The 25618-nt window shown below is 50.9% G+C and overlaps 1 protein-coding gene across 1 annotated transcript in view; it reads left to right on the top strand.

Moving 5' to 3' along the window:
* The window catches only part of LOC140387795 (lithostathine-1-alpha-like), a 110786-nt gene that overhangs the window by 6866 nt on the left and 78302 nt on the right, over positions 1-25618 (top strand). Inside the window, exon 2 of the mRNA XM_072470922.1 lies at positions 11825-11925. Within this exon, the coding sequence (XP_072327023.1) occupies positions 11825-11925 (101 nt within the window). The remainder of the gene's footprint in view (positions 1-11824; positions 11926-25618) is intronic.

The following is a 25618-nucleotide window of genomic DNA, read 5'->3' as shown; positions in this document are numbered from 1 at the left end:
GACATTTGGTTGAGATTCTTCCTGATAACCAAAGGACGATGATCTGTCTCAACTGTGAAAGTTGGAAGCCCATACACGTAGCCTGGAATTTCTCCAAGCCTAGAACTAAACCTAGGCATTCTTTTTCGATTTGAACGTCCCTCTGCTCTGTTGTTGTCATGGACACCGTGATGCATATACGACTGGTTTCCAATTGTCATGCTTGAGTTGCAGAAGAACTTCTCCTGGGCCATCTTTCGACACGTCCGTTGACATTTTAATCTGCTTAGAGGTGTCGAAAAATGTGAGAAGTGGCATGGTGGTGAATGAAGTCTTGAGCTTCTTCCACTCTTGCTCATGTTGCTCAGTCCATGTGAAATCTGTTGTCTTGTGCAGGAGAGCACGTCGATGTTTTTACAGACAGGTTTGGAATGAATTCCCCTCAAAAATTGATCATTTCCATCACTCTTCAGATGGCTTTCTTGTGTGGTTTTGACAGGTTGAGAATTGCTTGGATTTGGAAATGAAAAGTAATGAAAATCGCTTATTGTCGCAAGTAGGCTTCAAATGAAGTTACTGTGAAAAGCCCCTAGTCGCCACATTCCGGCGCCTGTTCGGGGAGGCTGGTACGGGAATTGAACCATGCTGCTGGCCTGCCTTGGTCTGCTTTAAAAGCCAGCGAGTTAGCGCTGTGCTAAACCAGCCCCAAGGATTTTGTCCTTGTCAGGTTCAATGCCATGCAATGAGAGCTGGTCACCTAGGAATGTGACCTCAGCTACTCCAAATTGGCACTTTTGCTTGTTGAGTTTAAGCCCATTTCTCACTCTCGTTAGAACTTTAAGCAACCTCGTATTGTGCTCTTCTATGGTTGGGCCCCAAACGATGATATCATCCACGTACACAGGTGCACCTTCGATGCCTTCGATTATGTGCTACATGGCACGGTGAAAAACTTCTGATTCCGAAATTATGCCAAACGGCATTCTCAGAAAGCAATACCATCCAAATGGCACATCAAAAGTGCAGTATTTTGTACTTTGTTCCTCTCGCTTTAGCTGCCAGAAAATTTGAGATGCGTCAAGTTTCATAAGGAATTGTGCACCAGCCACCTCAGATGTGAATTCCTCATGCTTTGGTATTTGGTAGCGTTCTCTTTTGATATTCTCATTAAGATCTTTGGGATCCATACAGATGCAAATATCACCAGTCTTTCTTTTTACACATACCATGGAATTTATCCAATTGGTACATTCTTCTATCTTTCTGATTACTTTTAATTTTGTCATTCTGTCTAGTTGCTTTTTGAGGCGATGCCAAAGAGGTGCAGGTACTTTTCTTGGTGCATGTATCACAGGTTTTGTATCCTCTTTGAGTTGTATCTTGTTGGTGAATGGTAATGCAACCAAAACCTATGAACACATCGTTGAATTGCTGATAATGTTCTCCGAATCGTTGGAGTGTTGATCCTATATGTTGTGGATGCTATATACCAACTGCACTGGACCTAATTCTTCACAGGACTGATCACCTAATAACGAATCCAAGCCCTCAGAAACAATACAGAATGGGACGGAATAAACTGTGTTCTTCACCACCACACTCAAGTCACAAGTAACATGACATTTAATGCTTGAATCATTATAATCTCGCAGACATATTTTTGATTTCTTCTAACCAGCTGAATTTTTTGATCTTTTAAATTCGTTATACTGATTAAATTGGCTTTGGCGCCAGTGTCTAATTTCAATTGGACCACTGTACCATTCCCTTCAAATGGTAGCAGCCATTTGTCCTCGTCAAGCGCAGTTATTTTAAATGGGCAATCAGTTTAGTTTTTTTTAAGTGCTGGAGAATTTTTTGATGTCTCCAAAAAATTATTCCTCTCTGTTATTACTCCAACAAACAATGATGTTTCATTACTGGAGACTGTGTCTTCCACTGTGCTGACTGATCTGGGGTTGAGCTTTGAGTAATAATTCTGAGCATTCTGAGAATTTTCCTGCCTTTTTTTGCAGGTTTTCCGCCTTTTTGGAATAAGTGTGGCTACCGGAGTGCTTTCCTCCATGAAGACGCTGCCATTACTGAGAAATATTTTAAAATGCTGTGCTGCTAGCTCGTGAGCCTGACAAATGTTAACTGTTTATTCCAAAGACAGCTCCGATTCCCCCAGCAACCCTTCGCTCAGCTTATCCTCATTCACACCAAACACAATTTGGTCCCAAATTATGGAAGATTCCACCGCAGTAAAACTACAGGTATTAGCTTTTAACTTTAAATCAGTGATTAAATGATCTATGGACTCTTCTGCCTTCTGTAAACATGAGCTAACTACATAGTGCTCATAAAGTTCATTCTTTCTGGGGGTGCAATGTGCATCAAATCTTAAAATTCTTACTCTCTTTATCGTCTGCAAATTTAAATGTATTAAACACAACAATTGTTTCGGGCCCTGCCGCTGTCAGGAGCATCGCTACCTTACGCAAATCTGATTGATCTCCTAAATTTATTGCAGTAAGAAACAGATTAAATTGCTATTTAAACACACAGCAGTTGCTGTCCACACTGCCATGAAATCTGAAACTCATTGGTGGCTTCAACGACTCCATGTTCCTAATTCTTGCAGTCTGCAAAATCTTCAAATCTTCGTGGCAGGCTCGTTTTTTTTCCTCAGTGTTTAATACCATCCAGCCCTGGCCCCATGTTATGTTCTTGTCAGTTGGTCTGATTTATATTACAAGAACACTTGGAGCAAAGCTATAAACGATTGATTAACATTAACTGTGCTAACATTAACTATATACAAAACACCAGATGAATAACAGTATGATCATGCACAAGCAACCTCTCTCCCAGCTCTCCAGTCAGTCTGAGGTCAGCTGACTCTGACAGTCATTTAGACACAAATGAGACTCCTAGTGGTCAGTCGGTAAATTACAACACAACCGTGATATCATTACGCTAATTACCTCTAAATCACCAGATAAACAGTGGCCAATGAGGGGATATAGAGGCAAGCAGAAGCAAATGCATTTTGTACCTGGCCCCAGTGATTGAGCCCAATGACAATAATTAATAGGACAGAGCCAGACAGGATGCATCATTAACTCAGTTACCGATAAACAGGATCATAGTGTTGGTTTAGATGCAAATCCTGTTCTTTCCATTTTGTCTTTGCCTTTGCTCCCTATTGTGTCCCTGGAATCGAGTCTGTGCAGAAGTTGATTGTTTCCAGAAATGTTTTTTGATACGACCTGCACAATATACTCATCTAAGGTTTGGTTTTCTTCCTAACACATCATAATGGACTAGGTGATTCAGTTCCTCAAACCTGTTCCACCATTCCACTAGATATCAGCTGATCTGAGCATCAACTCCTTTTACCCTCCCTTGCTCTATATCCGTATCGACACCATCTGTATCCACTCCCCTATCCACCATGTTGGTGACCTCCTCTGAAAACTCAACTACATCAGTTTGACATCAACTCTTCACAAATTCTCGTCTCTCTTTGATCAGTTGATATTCCTCCAACTTTATCACCGTATCCCTGGCGACAGATCCCAGCTGCCACCCAACAATTGTTGATAAACTGATTGGCCTGTCGGTATCTAGTTTCACCCCTTCTTAAAGAACAAAGTGACAATAATTTCTGAACCAAGAAAGTTTTGAAAAACTTTGACAAGCATCTACAATTTCCTCAAGTTTTTCTTTTAGGAGCCTGACATGAAACCTATCAACATGGAGATATATATCTATTTTAAATCTTTTTTTCCCACTCTCTAATCAGTCATTTTCAAACCCAGGTGGGTGGTTGTCGGGAGGGTCGCAGGGCCATGTGTTGTGGCTTTCCCGATTGCTGGAATTGGTGCCCAACGGTGGCGACCAGCTTTTAAAAATGCTGGCTGCGACTGGCTTTCAGAATGCTGGCCGTTCCGTGCTTGCATGCGTCCTCAGCAGTGCGCAGGCCTGGAGCCTCCTCCTGACGTCAATGTGTTGATCCAGGAGCAGATTTCTTCTTAAATCGCTGGAGTCTTCCTGCCTGGAGCGGCAGTAGAGAGCAGGTCACATGCCCTGTATACTGAAGTCACGTGTTCTGGGCACGAGAAAGATTCCTCCATTTTGTAGCTGCCAGCAGTGCTGGTGTGAACTCCAGGGCCCCTGGTGAACAACCCATGAAGAAGAAACTGAAAATAGTAACAAAGCAGCATTGAGATGATTACTGAGGTTTATTAATTGTGCCAATATAATTCAGGATTCAAAGATCATATGTGTTCTCTGCAGGGATGCACTGGCAAATGAAAGATTAAAATCCTCAAAACCTCAAAGAGATTTGAAGACAGGACATGGCGAGGTTGAGGACAAACCTCTTGATTTTTTTCAACGGATGCAGTGAGATCTTAAATCATCAGTGAAGTCATTATCAGAAAAATAGCGTTGAATACGAAAGCAAGTGAGATCGTGAGCAGGCTCGCCTGTCACATTAAAGGTCGGTGGGTCGAGAAGGTCGGCTGGCATGGGTCATGAAGGTCAGGTGGCGAAGGATGGCCGGTTGGTAAAAATGGTCCCAGACAAATAAGTTTGAAAAACACTGCTCTAAATGACCCAGTTCATGTTGGAATCTGGAGCATGAACAACGTTATGGAGAGTAGTTTCTTGGAGTGGATTTTTTTCATTCTGGAATATGGAAAATAGCCCAAATATGTCCTGTACATAAATAGCAAGAAACATCCAATCGGCCAATTACCATCCCATCAGCCTGTCCTTGATCATCAGTAAAGTGATGGAAGGTGTCATCAGCAGTGCTATCAAGTGGCACTTGCTTCACAATAACCTCCTCACTGATGCTCAGTTTGGGCATAGCCAGGGTAACACTCAACTCCTGACCTCATTCCAGCCTTGGTTCAAACATTGTCAAGGGTTTGGATCTCCAAAGGTGAGGTGAGGATGAATGCCCCTGACAAGGCTTCATTTGGCTGAGTGTGGTATCAAGGAGCAGAGCAAAACCGGAGTCAATGGGAATCAGGGGTGAAAACTCTCCCCAAGTTGGAGTCATCCCTAACAAAAAGCAGATGGTTGTGGTTATTGGGAGTAAACAATCTCAGTCCCAAGACATTGCTGCAGGAGTCCTTTAGGGCCGTGTCCTAAACCCAACCACCTCCACCTGTATCATCAATGACTTACCTTCCATCATAAGGTTAGAAATAAGGAGACCTTTCACTGGTCTATCAAATTAGCCTTGACAATTCCTGTGCAGGAAGGGACCTGAAAATTTAGATTGGGATATTCGATGATTGTACAATATTCAGCACCATTCGCAACTTGGCAGATGCTGAAGCAGTCCATGTCCAAAATGCTGCAAGAATTGGGCAATATCCAGGCTTGAGCTCACAAGTGGCAATTAACATTTGTGCCACACAAGTGCCCGGCAAAGACCATCTCCAACAAGAGAGAATATAACCAGCAGACCATCACATTCAATGGCATTACCATCGCTGTATCACCACTATCAAAATCCCGGGACTTGCCATTGACCAGAACCATAATTGAACTAGCCATATAAATAGTGTGTCTACAAGAGCAAGTAACACACCTCCTGCGGAAAGCACCACACTTCCTGACTCCCCACATACTGTCTACAATCTACTAGCCACAAGTCAAGAGATGTCTTTAGTCTTTAGGGATGTGGGTGCTGTTGGCTAGCCCAGTGTTTACTACCCATTACTAATTGACCTTGAGAAGGTGGTGGCGAGTTGCCTTCTTCAACTGCAGCAGTCCATGTCGTGCGGGTCCTCCCACAGGGCTGTGGAAATATGCTATGTATGTGGGAATACATTCTTTCAGGTTCTGTGTCACGTGATAAGTGCTGACATTGCAGTGTTTGTGCAGGCTTTGAGCACATCACCATCTTAATTGTAGGAGTACTTAACAAACCTCTCATCGTGTTTTACAAGAATCCAGAGTGTGGGCACCTCCATACCTTTTCTGTGTGTGGCAACAAAGAGACATAACAGGAGAGAAAACTGGCAACAAGGATTGAGGCAGAAAGATCGCTGGAAAGAAGACCAGCAAAATGGATACTATCAGGAACAAGGTTGCAAGGGTGAAACCATGTCACTGATGTACGCAGGTTGGACACTCAGCAGGGGAATGTTGGGAGTAAAACAAATCTAGACAAGAACTGTGGCAAGAAAGCCCAGATTGGCAAAGCATGTTGGGCTCAGAAAACCTCTTCTACACCAAGAATGTGTGTGGTAGTATGTATTGGGGGTCATGTGGGACTGGAAGCCCTAATGTCATTGGCAGACAGATCCCGGGTCCTGGTTGGCCGTTGACCTCAAGCTCCGCCCTGAAGGCGAAGTATAAGAAGCCAGAGTCTTCCCCCGCAGGCCAGTTTACTATCGAGCTGCGGGGGAACAGACACGCTTAATAAAGCCTCATCGACTTCACTCTATTCGTCTCATGGAGTCTTTGTGCGCTACAATTTATTAAGCGTGCCTAAAAAGGACTATGGAGCTCAGGATCATTCCAGAATGCCTGAGGATCAGCCCCCACGCAGTGAACGCGGCAGCAGCCTTCAAACACTGGCAGACTTGCTTCGAGGCCTACATCAGAACGACCACCGGCCGAGTCTCAGACGAACAAAAACTGCAGGTCCTGCACTCGAGGGTGAGCACGGAGATTTTCACCCTCATTGAAGACACCGACGATTTCCAGACGGCGTTCACAGCACTCAGAAGTCTCTACGTTCGCCCAGTTAACCAAATCTATGCTCGCTACCAGCTCGCGACGAGACGGCAAGCTCCCGGAGAATCGATGGACGAGTTCTACGCCGCGCTGCTGATTTTGGGACGAGCCTGCAGCTGCCCGTCGGTGAACGCAAACGAACACACGGACATGTTAATGCGCGATGCTTTTGTGGCAGGTATGCAATCCTCCCAAATCCGCCAAAGACTTCTAGAAAAAGAGTCGCTAGGACTCTCAGAGGCACGGGCCCTAGCAGCCTCCCTAGACGTGGCCGCGCGTAATACCCGCGCCTACGGCCCCGACCGCGCGGCAGGCCATTGGACCCCGTACGTACCCGTCGCGGGAAACCCCCTACCCCCCCCCCCCTCCCGGACACCCCACAGGCTTGCGCGGTCCAAACGCCGAGTCGCACCGGGGGCGCCCGCTGTTATTTCTGCGGCCAGGCGAAACACCCCCGACAGCGCTGTCCGGCCCGCGCAGCCATCTGCAAAAGCTGCAGGAAAAAGGGCCATTATGCGGTTGTGTGCCGGTCCCGCGTGGTCGCCGCCGTCCCGGGAGCACAGGGAGCCCTGCAAGCAGTCTATGCGCCCCAACCCCCCCAGCACGCCATGTGCGACCCGCAGGCGCAGCCGCTCTGGGTCCCGACCACCGCGGTCCCGGGAGAACTGGGAGCCCTGCACGCCGCCTACGCTCCCCAACCCCCCTCCCCGCAGCCCATGTATGACCCGCCGCCGGCGCTACCGCTTTGGGTCCCGGCCAACACCCCCCACGGAGAGGAGGGAGTTTTTCGCGTCCCTAACGCCACCCTAACCCCCGTCCCACGCCCCACGCCTGACCCGCCGGCGCCACCTACTTGGACCCCGACCACCGCTGTCCCCGGTGAGGGAGCTCCGCGCGATCCCAGCGCTCGCGGCCCCACGCCTGTCCCGCCGGCGCCGCCGCTCTGGGTCCCGACCACCGCTGTCCCCGGTGAGGGAGCTCCTCGCGGTCCTTGCGCTCGCAGCCCCATGCCTGACCCTCCGGCGCCACCTACTTGGACCCCGACCACCGCTGTCCCCGGTGAGGGAGCTCCTCGCGGTCCTTGCGCTCGCAGCCCCACACCTTACCCGCCGGCGCCGCCGACTTGGGTCCCGACCACCGCTGTCCCCGGTGAGGGAGCTCCCCGCGGTCCTAGCGCTCGCGGTCCTAGCGCTCGCGGTGAGGGAGCTCCGCGCGGTCCTAGCGCTCGCGGTCCTAGCGCTCCCCAGCCCCCCCAGCACACCATGTGCGACCCGCAGACGCCGCCATTTTGGGTCCCGACCACCACGAGGGGAGGAGGGGCGCCGCCATCTTGGACCGCCCCAGACCTGTACGACGCATGGGGCGGCCATTTTGTCCACCCCCGCCGCCATCTTGTGACCCCCCAGCCATGTGCGATGTATGGGGGCGGCCATTTTGTTCATCCCCGACACCATCTTGGACGGCAACAACGGACCCCACTCCACTACTACAACCACGGCTCGCTTCGATTACGCTCGATCAGGCTCGGCCCCGGACACTCCAGACGACGACGACAACGGTCCTAATAAACGGCCACGAGACACCATGCCTAGTCGACTCCGGGAGCACGGAAAGCTTTATACACCCCGACACGGTAAGACGCTGTTCCTTGACCACCTATCCCAGCGCACAAAAGATTTGCCTAGCGGCAGGATCCCACTCCGTACAGATCCAGGGATTCTGCATAGTTACCCTTACGGTGCAGGGGAGGGAGTTCAAAAACTACAAACTTAACGTCCTTCCCCAACTCTGTGCCCCCACCTTGCTGGGATTAGATTTCCAATGTAATCTACAGAGCCTTACGTTCAAATTCGGCGGCCCCATACCCCCACTCACTATCTGCGGCCTCGCAACCCTCAAAGTGCAACCCCCGTCCTTGTTTGCGAACCTCACCCTGGATTGCAAACCCGTCGCCACTAGGGGCAGACGGTACAGCGCCCAGGACCGGACCTTCATTCGGTCCGAAGTCCAGTGGCTACTAAAGGAGGGCACAATCCAGGCCAGCAATAGTCCCTGGAGAGCGCAGGTGGTAGTAGTGAAGACAGGAGAGAAACAAAGGATGGTCATTGACTATAGCCAGACCATCAACAGGTACACACAACTAGACGCGTACCCTCTCCCCCGCATATCTGACATGGTCAATCGGATTGTCCAATATAAAGTCTTCTCCACCGTGGACCTCAAGTCCGCCTACCATCAGCTCCCCATCCGCCCAAGTGACCGCAAGTACACAGCCTTCGAGGCAGACGGGCGATTATACCATTTCCTACGGGTCCCTATTGGCGTTACAAACGGGGTCTCGGTCTTCCAACAGGAGATGGACCGAATGGTTGATCAACATGGGTTGCGGGCCACGTTCCCGTATCTCGACAATGTAACCATCTGCGGCCACGATCAGCAGGACCACGACGCCAACCTCCAGAAATTCCTCCAGACCGCCAAAGCCTTGAACCTCACGTACAACGAGGGCAAGTGCGTTTTTAGCACCGACCGGCTAGCCATTCTGGGCTACATAGTACGCAATGGGATAATAGGCCCCGACCCCGAACGTATGCGCGCACTCATGGAATTTGCCCTCCTGCACTGCCCAAAAGCCCTGAAACGCTGCCTGGGGTTCTTTTCGTACTACGCCCAGTGGGTCCCCCAGTACGCAGACAAGGCCCGCCCCCTAATACAGACCACGACCTTCCCTCTGTCGACAGAGGCTTGCCAGGCCTTCAGCCGCATCAAAGCGGATATCGCAAAGGCCACGATGCGCGCCATCGATGAGTCCCTCCCCTTCCAGGTCGAGAGCGACGCCTCCGACGTAGCTCTAGCGGCCACCCTTAACCAAGCGGGCAGACCCGTGGCCTTTTTCTCCCGGACCCTCCACGCCTCAGAAATCCGCCACTCCTCAGTGGAAAAGGAAGCCCAAGCCATAGTGGAAGCGGTGCGACATTGGAGGCATTACCTGGCCGGCAGGAGATTCACTCTCCTCACCGACCAACGGTCGGTAGCCTTCATGTTCGATAATGCACTGCGGGGCAAAATCAAAAACGACAAGATCTTAAAGTGGAGGATCGAGCTCTCCACCTTCAACTACGAGATCTTGTATCGTCCCGGAAAGCTGAACGAGCCGTCCGATGCCCTATCCCACGGCACATGTGCCAACGCACAAATTAACCGCCTCCAAACCCTCCACGAGGACCTCTGCCATCCGGGGGTCACTCGGTTTTACCACTTCATCAAGTCCCGCAATCTCCCATACTCCTTAGAGGAGATCCATACAGTCACGAGGGACTGCCACATCTGCGCGGAATGCAAGCCGCATTTTTTCAGGCCAGATGGAGCGCACCTGATTAAGGCTTCCCGCCCCTTCGAGCGCCTCAGTCTCGATTTCAAAGGGCCCCTCCCCTCCACCGACCGCAACGCATATTTTCTTAACGTAGTGGACGAATACTCCCGCTTCCCTTTTGCCATTCCCTGCTCTGACATGACCGCGGCCACAGTCATTAAAGCCCTGAACAGCATCTTCACACTGTTCGGTTACCCCGCATACGTCCACAGCGACAGGGGGTCCTCCTTCATGAGTGACGAGCTGCGCCAGTTCCTGCTCAGCAAGGGCATAGCCTCAAGCAGGCCGACCAGCTACAACCCCCGGGGGAACGGGCAAGTAGAAAGGGAGAACGGCACGGTCTGGAAGGCCGTCCTACTGGCCTTACGGTCCAGGGACCTCCCAGTTTCAAGGTGGCAGGAGGTCCTCCCGGACGCTCTCCATTCCATCCAGTCGTTATTATGTACGAGCACTAATCAAACGCCGCATGAGCGTCTCCTTGTCTTCCCTAGGAGGTCCTCCTCTGGAATGTCGCTGTCGACCTGGCTGGCTGCCCCAGGACCCATCCTGCTCCGAAAGCACGTGCGGGCACATAAGGTGGACCCGTTGGTCGAAAGGGTTCACCTCCACGCGAACCCCCAGTACGCCTACGTGGAGTACCCCGACGGCCGACAGGACACGGTCTCCCTGCGGGATCTGGCGCCCGCCGGCAACACGCACACCCCCCCGACACCATCAACCCAACCCACCCCCTTCCTGCCACCACCGCACCCCGCGACCGCCCCCTTCCCAGGAGGATCGGTCCCCCTCCCCTTTGCACCGACAGCTGAAACCGTACGGCTCCTGGAGGCGACAACACTGGTACAAGCACCACCACCACCGCCGGGGCCGAGGCGATCGACACGGACGACCAGACCGCCCGACCGACTCGTGGCGTCGATGTAAAACAAATATGGACTGTTCACAAGAACATTTTGCTTTCTTCCTATACCCTCTGTAAATAATTGCAACAGGACGAAATTGTCCAATACTGTATTGCCATGTGAATGTTTTATCCTCCCAGGACCAGCCCTGTAAACCCTTACCACCATACGAAGCATCACCCCGCCGGGTTCATTTTTGACAAGGGGTGAATGTGGTAGTATGTATTGGGGGTCACGTGGGACTGGAAGCCCTAATGTCATTGGCTGACAGATCCCGGGTCCTGGTTGGCCGTTGACCTCAAGCTCCGCCCTGAAGGCGAAGTATAAGAAGCCGGAGTCTTCCCCCGCAGGCCAGTTTACTATCGAGCTGCGGGGGAACAGACACGCTTAATAAAGCCTCATCGACTTCACTCTATTCGTCTCATGGAGTCTTTGTGCGCTACAATGTGCAAGGAAAAAAAACACATCTAATCAGACTAATCGTGTCTATAAATTAGTAGATGAAGTTCAAAATCACTAGAAAGACAATGTAACCGAGCTACTGCAGAAACTATGCGTCTTGTCAATGCAGGGTAATCAACAACGTTCTTGGGCATATTCAAACTTGAAGGTCATGAAATTAAAATGGAAGTGGACACAGGCGCAGCAATATCGGAGACAATTTATCATCAAAAGCTAAAGTATCTGCCTTTGAAACCATCAAGCATCATCCTAAAGATGTTCACTGAAGAGGCTGTACCACTAAAAGGATAGTAGAACAAAATAGACAGACGACAAAGTTGCCTCTTCACGTTTTCTGTGGAAATTTTCCTGCTCTATTTGACAGCATGGTTGGCGAAGATAGAGTTTGACTGGGAAACAGTCAATCAATTCGTGGATACAAGGAGCAGCTTGCAACAACTTCTGCAGATATATGAGAAAGTGTCCGTTAGTCTCCATGATGGAGCAGAACTGCACCTAAAAATCAAGCCAGACAGCACACCCAATGTCTCAAAGCTAGAACCGTACCATGTGTCATTGGGTCGAAGGTTGAAGAAGAACTAGAAAGATTAGCATGGACAGGAGTCATTGAACCTGTTGCTACAAGTGATTAGGTGACACCAATCATTTCGGGATGACACTGTGAGAATATGTGGCGATTTTAAAACTACGATTCACCCAGTTTTGTGCGTAGATTATTATCCACTGTCGCCGATTGCAGACGTGCTTGCTAATCTTTCTGGATGACTGAAATTCAGTAAAATTGATCTTTCACAGTCTTATCTGCAGAATGTGGCTGCTGAATCCCAGCTGCTATTCACCATCGTAATGCACAAAGGCACGTTTCATAACAGAAGATTTCTTTTTGGAATGACATCTGTGTCTGCTCAGAGATCCATTGATCATGGGCGGGATTCTCCGACCCCCCGCCGGGTCAGAGAATCCCTGGGGGACGGCGTGAATCCCGCCCCGTCGATCAGACGCCGGCTGCCGTATTCTCCGGCGCCAGTTTTCGGGCAGGGGCGGGGATCACATCACGGCATCCGGGGGCGGTTGGCAGCGGCCCCCCCCGGCAATTCACCGGGTCCTGATGGGCCGAGCGGCCGTCGGTTTCTGGCCAGTCCCGCTGGCGTGGATTGGACACGGTCCCACACGGTGCGACCTGTTAGGTAGGTTGGCTGGTGCGATCCTAGGGGGCGGGGGGGGGGGGGGATCCGACCCCGGGGAGGGCCCCACGGTGGCCTGGCCCGCGATTGGGGCCCACAGATCTGCGGGCGGGCCTGTGCATGGGGGCACTTCTCCCTTCCGTGCCGGGCCCTGTCGGGCTCCGCCATGGCTGGCGCGGAGAAGACACCCCCCTGCGCATGCGCAAGAATACGGCGGCCGGTCTGCGCATGCGCGTAACCACGCCGGCAGTTCTGCACATTGCGCTAACCTGCGCAGTCCCTTCGGCACCGGCTGGCGCGGCACCAACCCCTCTGACGCCGGCCTAGTCCCCGGAAGTGCGGAGAATTCCGCAACTTCCGGTCGGCCCGACGCCAGAGTGGTTTGCGCCGTTTTTTACGCCGGCGTCGGGCCATCGCGCCGATTCGGGAGAATCCCGCCTCATATTCTAAGTGGGCTCAATGTTATTTAAATTACATTATCATCACCGGTTTAAGAGAACAGGAAACTTTGGAGAATTTGGAAGCTACCCTGAAGCGGTTTACAAAGGACACAATCAAAGAGGGAGGCGGCCAGGGAAATCGGGGGAGTAAAGAATAAGGAGGGTAACATGGCCTTGGATCCGGGGGGGTGAATGGAGTCTTTAAGGAGTTCAATAGTAAACTATACGAGTCAGAGCCCCCGACGGGAGCGGAAGGGATGAGGCAATTTTTGGACCAGTTGAGGTTTCCAAAGGCGGAAGAGGACCTGGTGGAGGGGCTGGGGGCCCCGACTGAATTGGAGGAGATTGTCAAGGGTATAGAGGGCCTGCAATCGGGTAAAGCCCCGGGGCCGGACGGTTACCAGGTAGAATTCTAAAAGAAACTTTCAGAAATATTGAGCCCACTCCTGATGAGGACCTTCAATGAGGCTGGAGAGAAAGGTACCCTCCCCCCAACAATGTCACAGGCCTTGATCTCACTCATTCCTAAACGACGGAAGGACCCGGAACATTGCGGGTCATACAGGCCGATTTCGCTTTTAAACGTGGATTGGTAGCTAAGATTCTGGCCACAAGAATTGAGGATTGCGTCCCAGGGGTGACGGAGGAAGACCAGACTGGGTTTGTTAAAGTCAGACAACTCAATACCTTTGTCCGGAGACTTTTGAATAGTATTATGATGCCCTCAGAGGGAGGGGAGGCGGAGGTGGTAACAGCGATGGACGCAGAGAAAGCCTTTGACCGGGTAGAGTGGGAGTACCTGTGGGAAATGCTGGGGAGGTTCGGGTTTGGTGAGGGCTTTATTGGCTGGGTGAAATTGCTGTACCAGGCGCCTGTAGCAAGTGTATGTACAAACCGGCTGAGGTCAGGGTACTTTGAGCTTCACCGGGGAACGAGGCAGGGGTGTCCCCTCTCTCCATTACTATTTGCCCTAGCTATAGAACTGCTAGCTATGGCGCTGAGAGCCTCGAGGAACTGCGGGGTGACTGGTTCGGGGCGGGGGGTGGGTGGAACATCAGGTCTCGCTATACGCGGATGATTTGCTCCTGTACATTTCGGACCCTGTGGAGGGGATGGGGGAGGTTCTGTGGATCCTGAGGGATTTTGGTAGTTTTTCAGGGTACAAACTGAACATGGGAAAGAGCAAGTTATTTGTGATCCAGGCCAAGGGGCAGGAGGAGAGACTGAAAGAGCTGCCGCTCAGGATGGTAGAGAAATGGAGGATGGTAGAGGATGACGAGGATTTCGGCACGCTCCCGGAGTCACCGATGACCAGACCAACACTGGAATCGCTGCCATCACTGCGGCGCTCCCAATGGCAGATCAAAGCTCTGGACCGACTGAACCTGTAACTTGATCGGGACTCCATTTTTTCTCTGTAGTTAAAACATGTACTTGTATCTAGTTCTCCACCACTTCCGCCGGACTCAATTTTAACAGGGGGTGAATGTGATAGTCACCACTGATGTATATATTAGGTGATTTGTGGTAAGGCCCTGTACTACAGGTACGGGGGTAGTTCCCTGCCTGCTGGCTCCTCGCAGTAGGCGGAGTATAAATATGTGTGCTCCCCATACATCAGCCATTTTGCCAGCTGCTGTAGGAGGCCACACATCTTAAAGTAATAAAGCCTCAATTGCATTCAATCTCGTCTTTGTGTAATTGATCATGCATCAGAGGGTCTACGCTAGGGTTCTCTCGTAGGTGGCAGCCGTTCGTCAACTTTCTCGGGGAAAATTAAAACGTCAGCAGCAGCAGCAATCCATGGGGGGGGGGGGGGTGGATGAGTGCTTCATTGGGATGGTGTGGGAAGACTGAGTCGCGTGGGGTAATGTCTATTTAATTGTTATTGTATATTCTCTTTTTACACTATGTTAATGTTCACTCTAGTTTGTTTTGTTATTATTGTTACTACTGTTTTATTATGATAAATTCTGCAAAACCTTAATAAAAATACTTTTTAAAAAAAACAAAGGGCACGATCTTCCGGCCTCGTTACACCCACGCTCAAGCGAAACGAGGCCGGTGAACAGCGGTTAGAGGCCTGATGCTCGATCAATAACTCCAGAAGCGAGATTGGAGACAATTGAAGGTTTTGTTACACTAGATGTTTCCCCCAGCAGCACAGGTACAGAAGGCAGCTGCTGGGGAGACACGGGCTCTTATACTCCTTACTGGGCGGAACCAGCAGGCAGGCTTAACCAATGAAAGCAGTACCTCCTGCACCAATGGTCTTACAGCATTATAGGGTCCTGTAATACCTCTAATACCGACTACCACATTCACCCCCTGTTCAAAAAAGAGTCCGGTGGGGGTGGTGGCCTCGCATTACACAGTGGTAGAGGTTAAGGTTATGGAGGTACCCGGTATACATCAGTATAGTGGTTTTGCCTCGTTACATCGCAACTATTTACAAAATTTATTTACAGTTCAGAATGAAGCAATTAGTCGATCGGGGGCCCTGGTCGTCCTCTGCGATCGTCGTAGCTTCGGTGGTGATGCAGGCGCCGGCTTGGGCATCTGTGGCTCCGGGAGCATGGCTTTGGCTTCTTCGGCAACTTCATCACCCCTAGACGGGATTGGTGGGAGGACCGATCCACCTGGGAAGGGGGCGGCTGTGGGAGGGAGGGTGGGATTGGTGGTAGCGGTGTGTGTGGGGATCCAGCGGGCGCCAGGTCCCGTAAGGAGACTGTATCCTGTTGGCCGTCCGGGTACGCCATGTAGGCGTACTGAGGGATAGCGTGGAGGGGATGGACCCTCTCGACCAATGGGTCTGACTTGTGCGCCCGCAAGTGTTTGCAGAGCAGGATGGGGCCAGGAGCTGCCAGCCAGGTTGGGAGCGAGGTCCCGGAGGAGGACTTCTTAGGGAAGACAAGGTGACGTTCGTGAGGTGTTTGGTTGGTCGTGGTACACAGTAGTGACCGGATGGAGTGGAGGGCATCCGGGAGGACCTCCTGTCAGCGGGAGACTGCGAGATTCCTGGACCGTAGGGCCAGTAGGACGGTCTTCCAGACCTTTCCGTTCTCCCTCTCTACCTGTCCGTTACCCCGGGGGTTGTAACTGGTCGTCTGCTCGAGGCGATGCCCTTGCTGAGCAGGAATTGACGCAGTTCGTCGCTCATAAAGGAGGACCCCCTATCGCTGTGTTTGTAGGCGGGGAAACTGAACAGCATAAAGATACTGTGGAGGGCTTTTATGACGGTGGCTGCGGTTATGTCGGGGCAGGGAATGGCGAATGGGAACCGGGAGTACTCATCAATCACGTTCAGGAAGTACGTGTTGCGGTCAGTGGAGGGGAGGGGCCCTTTGAAGTCCATACTGAGGCGTTCAAAGGGACGGGAAGCTTTTATCAGGTGCGCTTTCTCTGGCCTGTAGAAGTGCAGCTTGCACTCCGCGCAGATTTGGCAGTCCCTGGTGACGGTCCTGACCTCCTCGATGGAGTAGGGCAGGTTGCGGGTTTTAATGAAGTGGAAGAATCGAGTGACCCCCGGGTGGCAGAGGTCCTTGTGGAGGGCTTAGAGACGGTCCACTTGTGCGTTGGCACATGTGCCGCGTGATAGGGCGTCAGGAGGCTCGTTTAGCTTCCCGGGACGATATAAGATCTCGTAGTTGTAGGTGGAGAGTTCGATCCTCCACCGCAAGATCTTGTTCTTTATCTTGCCCCGCTGTGTATTATCGAACTTGAAGGCGACTGACCGTGGTCAGTGAGGAGAGTGAATCTCCTGCCGGCCAGGTAATGCCTCCAATGCCGCACAGCTTCTACTATGGCCTGGGCCTCCTTTTCAACTGAGGAATGGCGGATTTCTGAAGCGTGGAGGGTGCCTGAGAAGAAGGCCACGGGTCTGCCCGCTTGGTTGAGGGTGGCCGCCAGAGCTACGTCGAACGCGTCGCTCTCGACTTGGAAGGAGAGGGACTCGTCAATGGGGTGCATCGTGGCCTTTGCGATGTCCGCTTTGATGCAGCTGAAGGCCTGGCGGGCCTCTATCGACAGGGAAAATACCGTGGATTGGATTAGCGGGCGGGCCTTGTCTGCATAGTTGGGGGCGCACTGGGCATAATAAGAGAAAAATCCCAGGCAGCATTTCAGGGCCTTGGAGCAGTGAGGGAGGGGGAACTCCATGAGGGGGCGCATGCGTTCAGGGTCTGGGCCTATAACTCCATCATGCACTACGTAGCCGAGGATGGCTAGACGGTCGGTGCTGAACACGCATTTACCCTTGTTTTTTGTGAGGTTAAGGATTTTTGCGGTATGGAGGAATTTTCGGAGGTTGGTGTCGTGGTCCTGCTGGTCGTGGCCGCAGGTGGTGACATTATCGAGGTACGGAAACGTGGCCCGCAAACCGTACCGGTCAACCATTCGGTCCATCTCTCGTTGGAAGACCGAGACTCCATTAGTGACACCGAAGGGAACCCTTAGGAAGTGGTAGAGCCGACCATCTGCTTCGAAAGCAGTGCATTTGCGGTCGCTAGGGCGGATGGGGAGCTGGTGGTAGGTGGACTTTAGATCCACCGTGGAAAAGACCTTATATTGTGCGATCCTGTTGACCAGATCGGATATGTGGGGGAGAGGGCACGCGTCAAGCTGCGTATACCTGTTGATGATCTGGCTATAATCGATGATCATCCTATGCTTCTCCCCGGTCTTTACGACCACTACTTGAGCTTTCCAGGGACTGTTGCTAGCCTCAATGACACCTTCCCTCAGTAATCGTTGGACCTCCGACCTAATGAAGGTCCGGTCCTGGGCACTGTACCGTGTGCTCCTGATGTCGACGGGTTTGCAATCCGGGGTGAGGTTCGCAAACAGGGAAGGCGGATCGACCTTGAGGGTCGCGAGGCTGCAGACAGTGAGAGGGGGGTATAGGGCCGCCAAATTTAAAGGTTAGGCTTTGGAGGTTGCATTGAAAATCTAACCCTAGGGGTGTGGCAGCGCAGAGGTGGGGAAGGACATTAGAGCCGGTAATTTTTAAACTCCCTTCCCTGGACCGTGAGGTTCGCTATGCAGAACACCTTGATCTCCACTGAATGAGACCCGGAGGCCAGCGAGATTTTTTGGTTAACTGGGTGAACGGGGAGAGAACAGCGCCTTACCATGTTGGGGTGTATAAAGCTCTCCGTTTTCCCAGAGTCGATCAGACAGGATGTTTCATGCCCATTGATGAGCACGGTCGTCGTTGCAGTCGAGAGTGTTTGGGTCCGAGACTGGTCCAGGGTCACCAAGGCTAGTCGTGGCAGAAGTTGAATGTTCTCCTCGGGCGGTGTGTGGTCATCCGTGTCAGGGTCCTGAGAGTCCAGCCAAGATGGCGGCGCCCACTGGTTGCACATGGCTGGGGTGCACAAGATGGCGGCACCCATCCATCACACGTGGTGTCCGAGAGACAAGGTGGCGGCGCCCGGATCCACACGTGGCCCTCAAGGAGGAAGATGGCGGCGCCAGTTGGCCGCACGTGGCCCATGGAGAGGGTTGTGGTGGCGGTCCCGATTCACCTCCGGAGACTGCACCGACTGCCCGGGCATGGCATACCGCCACAAAGTGCCCCTTTTTGCCGCATCCTTTGCAGAGGGATGAGCGTGCCGGACAGCGCTGTCGGGGGTGCTTGGCTTGCCCGTAAAAATAGCAGCGGGGCCCCCCGGGGTTGCCTGGCAGTCTCGCAGCACAAGCTTGTGGTGGGATGGGGGATGCATCGGAGTCGGTCGCAGGGGCGTTCCACGCTGCCCAAGGGGCTGCCGTCGGGGACGTAAGCGCGGGCGTTTCGGGAGGCCACATCCAGGGAGCTAGCAAGGGCCCGTGCCTCCTTGAGGCCTAGTGTCTCTTTCTTCAGCAATCGCTGGCGGATTTTCGAGGACAGCATACCTGCAACAAATGCATCCCGGATCAAAGGTTCTGTGTGGTCGCTGGCCGAAACTTGCGGGCAGTTACAGTTCCTCCCCAACACTAGGAGCGCACGGTAGAACTCCTCCAACGATTCCCCAGGGATTTGTCGCCTCCGCTAGTAGATGTTGGGCATAGACCTGGTTCATAGGGCGAATATAGTGTCCTTTCAGCAGATTCATTGTGGCCTCGAAATCGTCCGTGTCCTCGATGAGAGTGTAGATCTCTGGCTCACCCGCGAGTGCAGAACTTGAATTTTCTGGTCCTCCGTGGGTGTACTTGTGGTCGTCCTGAGATATCCATTGAAACACGCCTGCCAGTGCTTGAAGGTTGCCGCTTGATTCGGAGCTCCATTCTTTAAAATCTAGTGTAATAAATTGATGCTCGATCAATAACTCCAGAAGCGAGATTGGAGACAATTGAAGGCTTTATTACACTAGATGTTTCCCCCAGCAGCGCAGGTACAGAAGGCAGTGCTGGGGAGACACGGGCTCTTATACTCAGCCTTACTGGGCGGAACCAGCAGGCAGGCTTAACTAATTAAAACAGTACCTCCTACACCAATGGTCTTACAGCATTACAGGGTACCGTAATACCTCTAATACCGACTACCACAAGGCCAAAAACGGGAATCGCACCAGGCGCCAACCAGTTTGCGATGCAACCGGCCCGCTCTCGTAGGCGAAATCGGAATCTTGCCGTGGCGTGGCGAGAAATCACTTATCACCACCTAAGCCCCAATTCCATACAATTAACGAGATCCACCCCATATCCTACGACCTCCTATCATTCAGTGGCCTCCCCTGCAAGTGCTCACGGTGGCGTCAATTAGGACTCCTTTTGGAAAACGTGAACCCTGGGGGGAAGGCTTTTGTGGGGAGCCAAGGGGGTGAGTAGCCATCTCTGCTAATAGGCAAAGAGCCTCCTGCCCCAGTGCTCGATGGGGATGGGGGTCCCTTGGCTGGGGGTGGGGGGACCCTCCGCAGGGTAGGCCACCATGAGAGAGTGGGGGAAGCGCTGTGGGGGGGCAACCGCTCGCTGCACCGCCATGCTGGATTGTGTGGACCCATTCTGGGGACAACCCTTGTCCCTGCCCGTCTGCCCCATAGACCACCCATAGCCCACACCGACTTGGGCCTCTGGCTGCCCGACTGAAGGCTATAGCCTCTAGGGAATTGGCAATCGTGGTTAAGTGAGCACTTCATACAACCCAAGTGGATTTTGTGGGTGGGTGGGCCATGTAGCATGCTAGCATTGCCTAGCATCTCAATCACACCATGATGCATGGACAGTGCCAGAACACTGCGGGAGGCAATACCCCAAACGCAGCAGTCAGCATCCGAACACCCAAGGGATGGGGCACAGCTCTGGGTGGCATGTCCACGGCTGGAGGGTGGGTGAGTGCCACGGCGAGGGGGCCAGAGTCCGGTCCGGTTGATGTTGTGAGAGGGTGTCCAGGGTTCAGGGTCTGGGGCCTGGTGATGGGGGGCCGTTGCGGCCGGGTGGGTGGGGGCAGGTCAGTAGGGGAATGGAGGGTTCTGGGGTGGGAGCCACCGCTGTTTGTCAGTCTAACGCACTCTCCCAATTCTGACCGCTATGGCAGGGATGTTGGTGCTGGTGTTACACACAGCGGCCAGACGCCGGAGAAGGTGGCAGCAGCAGCAGGGTCTGCAGATGCTCGAGGCGGCATCCCCTGTACCATACCCCGCCCCACACCCTGAGGACCCGGTCGCCCATCAGGCTGGGGAGGAACTCAGAGGAGGGGTCCCGCGATGGCCCAAGGTGTACAGGTACCACTGGTCCTTTGAACAGATGACGGACAGCTTGTGCCACAGGAGGCTCTGCCTCAGGAGACGGTGCGGCACTTGTGCCATGTCCTCACGGACTTGGCACCACATGGAGGAGGAGGATACCTGCTCCTAGTAGCCTGCAAGGTCACTGCAGCCCTGACCCTTTATGCTACGGGATCATTCCGGGGCTTGAGCTTGGACCTGTGTGGTACCTTACAGGCCACAGCCCGCAGGTGCATCCGGCAGGTCAAGAATGCCCTGTATGTCTGGGCGGTAGACTACATCCACTTTGACATGGACCAAGCCCAACAGGATGCCTGGACAACCGGTCTCTCCACCATCGCCGGGATGCCTCGTGTTCAGAGGCTAATAAATGCCACGCACAGTGCGGACCTACATTTTTGGGTCCCTGAAGCTTGAACTGTTATGGGGGCCCCTTCGCAACCAGCAACGAGGTCTGGGTAACCACTGTTATCTTCTTCAATGGGGTTGTTCCACGACAGATCACCACAAACTGTTTTAAAATTTAACCACTACATCTCAGATTTTGATTAAAATTGCTGTACTGGATTATCTCACATGTCAAAGTCACTGGTGTGAATAAAAATATCCTATGCCTTATGGTTTTTGAGTTATGGGGGGATGAAAATTAGGGAAATGTTATATACATGCATGATGCATCATAGAATGATGAAATAAAACATAGAAAAGACCACAGTCAATATAATCTTTTATTTTAGACACCTCTGAGAATACATACTACATGAAGCACATGTTACAAAATACTATTTTTAATGTTTTTTCTAGCAACATATTCATGTACAGTTTTGTCATATGAGAGCTTCCTTGCAATGTCATTTTCTAGAGACACTATGCATAAAGAATTTAAGCGCTCTTCAGACATGGAGGACCGAAATTTGTTCTTTATAAAGGATAGCTTTTGAAAAATTCCTTTCTGCTTCACAGCTCGTGATAGGCATTGTCAAGTACAGCTAAAGCGCAGTAGTAATATTGGGGAACACTTCAATTAGGTGTTGCTCACAAATAAGCTGAAGAACTTCTGCGCATTGCATTTTAGATGGCGGGTTTTGTTCTGTGTACTGGGATTTCCTAAGGTGCAAATATTCTTTGAACTGATAACACTCGTTTACTAATTTGTGGTCAATACCATCTTTGTAATATGATATTATAAGTTTAATACTGTCCTCATCAATTTCAGAATTGTTCACCAATTCTGAGAGGAGCTTGAACTTTTCCGCAATCTGCTCATATGGGTCAATCCTCTTGCGTAACTGGATTATCATAGAGTTGATATAGAACTTCTATCCTAAATTTGTCAGCTCCTCTCAAAGAAGCAATACCACTTGTTCCATCTGACAATTTCCTTGTAACAATGTGTTTGGGAGCATCAGAGTAACTTTAGGTGATATCTTCACACAAACCTTTTGCTTCTGATTCATAGTGTGCAATCCTATCGGCTGAGTTTTCTCTGAGTTCTTTAACAAACAAAAGTAAAGATGATGGAAGATAACCTTCAAATACATCAAAACCAGTGCTGCAGCACTTCTTCCCAAACGACTGTTAAAATAGCATATTCCAGCTTTACCAACTTGTGGTATAAATTCTTTGCATCTCGTTTACATTCAGGCTTCTCTACTGAGTCTTCAGAAATATGTTTGAGAGTTTGTAAAATACCCATATATCCATTTTTAATTGCCCGGACTGCTTCATAGTGTGCAGACCATCTAGTTACACTTAAGCTCTTTAGAGAAAAATGTAAATTGCCCTGTGTGTTTAAAATCCCCCATCTTCGTGGAGATTCAGAAAAGCAAACATACAGCTCCTGCAAATTGCCAAAATAGTCAACAACTTCAGGTACAGTAGACACTGCCCTTTCTCCAACAAGGTTAAGTGAATGGGCTGCTCATGGTACATAGTCTGCGTACCTGTTAATGTTTTTAAAGAGTGCTTGCAGCCCTTTCTCCGAGCCCTTCATGTTAGATGCATTATCGTAGGACTGACCACGGATATTTTCAAGTGAAAGCTTATGTTCACCCAGGACTTGTTGTATTTTGTTGAACAAGGTCATGGATGAATGGTTTTCTATCGGTAAAATGTTAAAAATCTCTCACAGGGTTTTCTATTATAGCAGTATCGAACCACAATTACCAGCTGGGGCGGCACGGTAGCACAGTGGTTAGCATTGTCGCTTCACAGCTCCAGGGTCCCAGGTTCGATTCTCGGCTTGGGTCACTGTCTGTGCAGAGTCTGCACGTTCTCCCAGTGTCTGCGTGGGTTTCCTCCGGGTGCTCCGGTTTCCTCCCATAGTCCAAAGACGTGCAGGTTAGGTGGATTGGCCATGCTAAATTGCCCTTAGTGTCCAAAGGGGTTGGGTGGGGTTGCTGGGTTACGGGTATGGGGCGGAGTTCTGGGCTTAAATGGGGTGCTCTTTTCAAAGGCCGGTGCAGGCTCGATGGGCCGAATGGCCTCCTTCTGCACTGTAGATTCTATGTTCTATAACATGTGTCAGGTCAGGCGTAGAGTCAACAATAATAGAGTAGTATTTGGTGTCTAGGTTGTTGATTTGACTCACAATTTCATCTTGCACATGTTTTCCCATGATTTCTATCAATTCTTCATACATGGGTTTGGTTAGGTAAGTAGCATTTTTACATTTCTCGAGATGTTCATGTAAAAATGGGTTGAACTCTGCAATAAGTTCAATGGCCCCCATGAAGTTTCCATTATTTGGTGAGCCCCACTTCTCCTCATGACCTCTAAATGCCAAACCTCTTGCTTGTCGCATGCTTTGAAAGGAAAAAAAATTAGGTCTACTTTCTGAGAAAGGTTTTTTTTTAAAAACCCTCCTCAGAAAGTAAAGCACCATTTTTTCAGATTTATAATAAATAAGCTAAATAGGCTAAACTAGGCTATGTTCAAGCTAGCCTACGCTCGGCTAAACTAAGTTAGGCAAGACTAGGCCACCAAAACTCATTGGCTAAGGTAATGTAACACAATTTTACCATTATTTGAACACTTTTCATAATAAACACCTGTAATTTAACATAAATTCACCCTTTTATTACTTTTTCATAAGTACTTGGAATTTAGAATCAGCCTGGGCTATGCTGTCGTAGCCTACCTTCCGTTCACCTCTTCATAAAAACAATAGGCTTAGGATAATCTAACACTATTTCTTACCTTACTTTTCTAAATATAACATTTATTTTTGAGTAGAGGTAATTAAAATATTGTATCCTTATGAACACGTTATTGAAAAAACTTCTTGTCTCGATCGCTATCACGAGTGCTATCACGTTGGAAATTCACGTTAACATTGTGATTGCCTCTTCAACGGCTCCCCTTTTTGTTACGACAAGTCATCTACTGTTTGTATTTCCGTCATAAATGTTAATAGTATTTTAAACTATTTATAATTATTTTATATTAAATATATTTAGAATGAAACATCCTTAATTTGAACTTTTTGTCGTTTACGGCTAGCCTACATGATACTTTAATAACCTTTTAATTTTTATTTTAACTATTATTTTGTATTGAATTACACTATTATTAATATTATTATTTTTTTTAAAAAACCCTTCTCATACAGTAGACCCAAAATTTTTAAGCAATGTGGACTAAAGTCGCTTCTGGGGATTAGGGGCCCTGAAGCTTAAGCTTCATTAGTTTCATAGTCGACCCGCCCCTGGCCACGCATGTCACCTTGCACGCACCAGGCCATCTGGGTGTGCCCCATGTGAACCGAGAGGAGTCCCACTTCCTCAACATACAACTCAAGTGCGACCATGAATTGCAGATAATGCACGTGTGTGCACGCTTCCCAGGGAGTGTGCACGACAACTACATCCAGGGGCAGTCGGTCATCCCTGTCCTCTTCAAAGAACACGGTGGATGGTTGGCTCTTGGGGGATAAGGAATATCTCTGAGAACCTGGCTAATGACACCAGTACGGGGGCCGGAGATCGAATTTTGGCAGTGATGGTATGGCAAAGGGTGGGGTGCAGGTGTGGGGGTTGGGGTGCAGGTGCAGCAGGGTGGGGGCTGGGGTGCAGGGGTGGTGGGGTGGTATGGAGCACCCATACGGCCGCTGGCACTCTGTGGAACCAAGGGCCAAGATGGGTAGCCAGTGGGAGCCTTGCGGTCCATGGCAATGGCGGTCCATGTCTGGACACTGCCCCAGTCCCCTGGAGGGTCAGCCCGGCCCCACGGCCCGTCTCCCCGTCACCCAACCCCACGCCCCAGGCAGGGCCCACCTCACCCAAGCCAGACCGACTATTGTCAGGACTGGCAGTGCATGGTCACGCCTCTCTGTGTCCACCTCTCTGTGTCCAACCTCCTCTCTCTCCCTCAACCACAGCGCCTGGATCCCCATTTTTAAAAGCAAGTGAACCTCGTCATCGGGTATTCCCCCTCAAATGAAGGCGGAGAATCGCGGAGGACCAGAGAATACAAAGTCAGGCCTGCAAATGATACGCAAATGGATGTGGAATGTATTGATGCCGCTGTCGAGGCTTCGGAGAATTGCGGTTTGGCGTGAACCAGCACCCGCCACGGTTTCGGTGTCAAAACTGATTCTGTGCCCAATCGCCTTTACCGATTCCAACGTTGGCTGATGGAGAATCCCACCCAATGTGTGTATGAGAGTGTGTGTGCGAGAGAGTGAGACAGTGGGAAAGATTCTTCATTTGGGAGAGCGTATGTTCTCCGCCGGAGTTGAATTACACCTGATTCGGGAGCGCGAATCAGGAAGCAATTAACAATCTTTAGCCATGCAAATTCATGCGTGGCGGGGTTTGGGAGTGGTTTGCGA

Source organism: Scyliorhinus torazame, chromosome 13 (assembly GCF_047496885.1).
Source record: "Scyliorhinus torazame isolate Kashiwa2021f chromosome 13, sScyTor2.1, whole genome shotgun sequence".
Lineage (NCBI taxonomy): Eukaryota > Metazoa > Chordata > Chondrichthyes > Carcharhiniformes > Scyliorhinidae > Scyliorhinus > Scyliorhinus torazame.
This window is presented reverse-complemented; position numbering and strand designations above follow the sequence as displayed.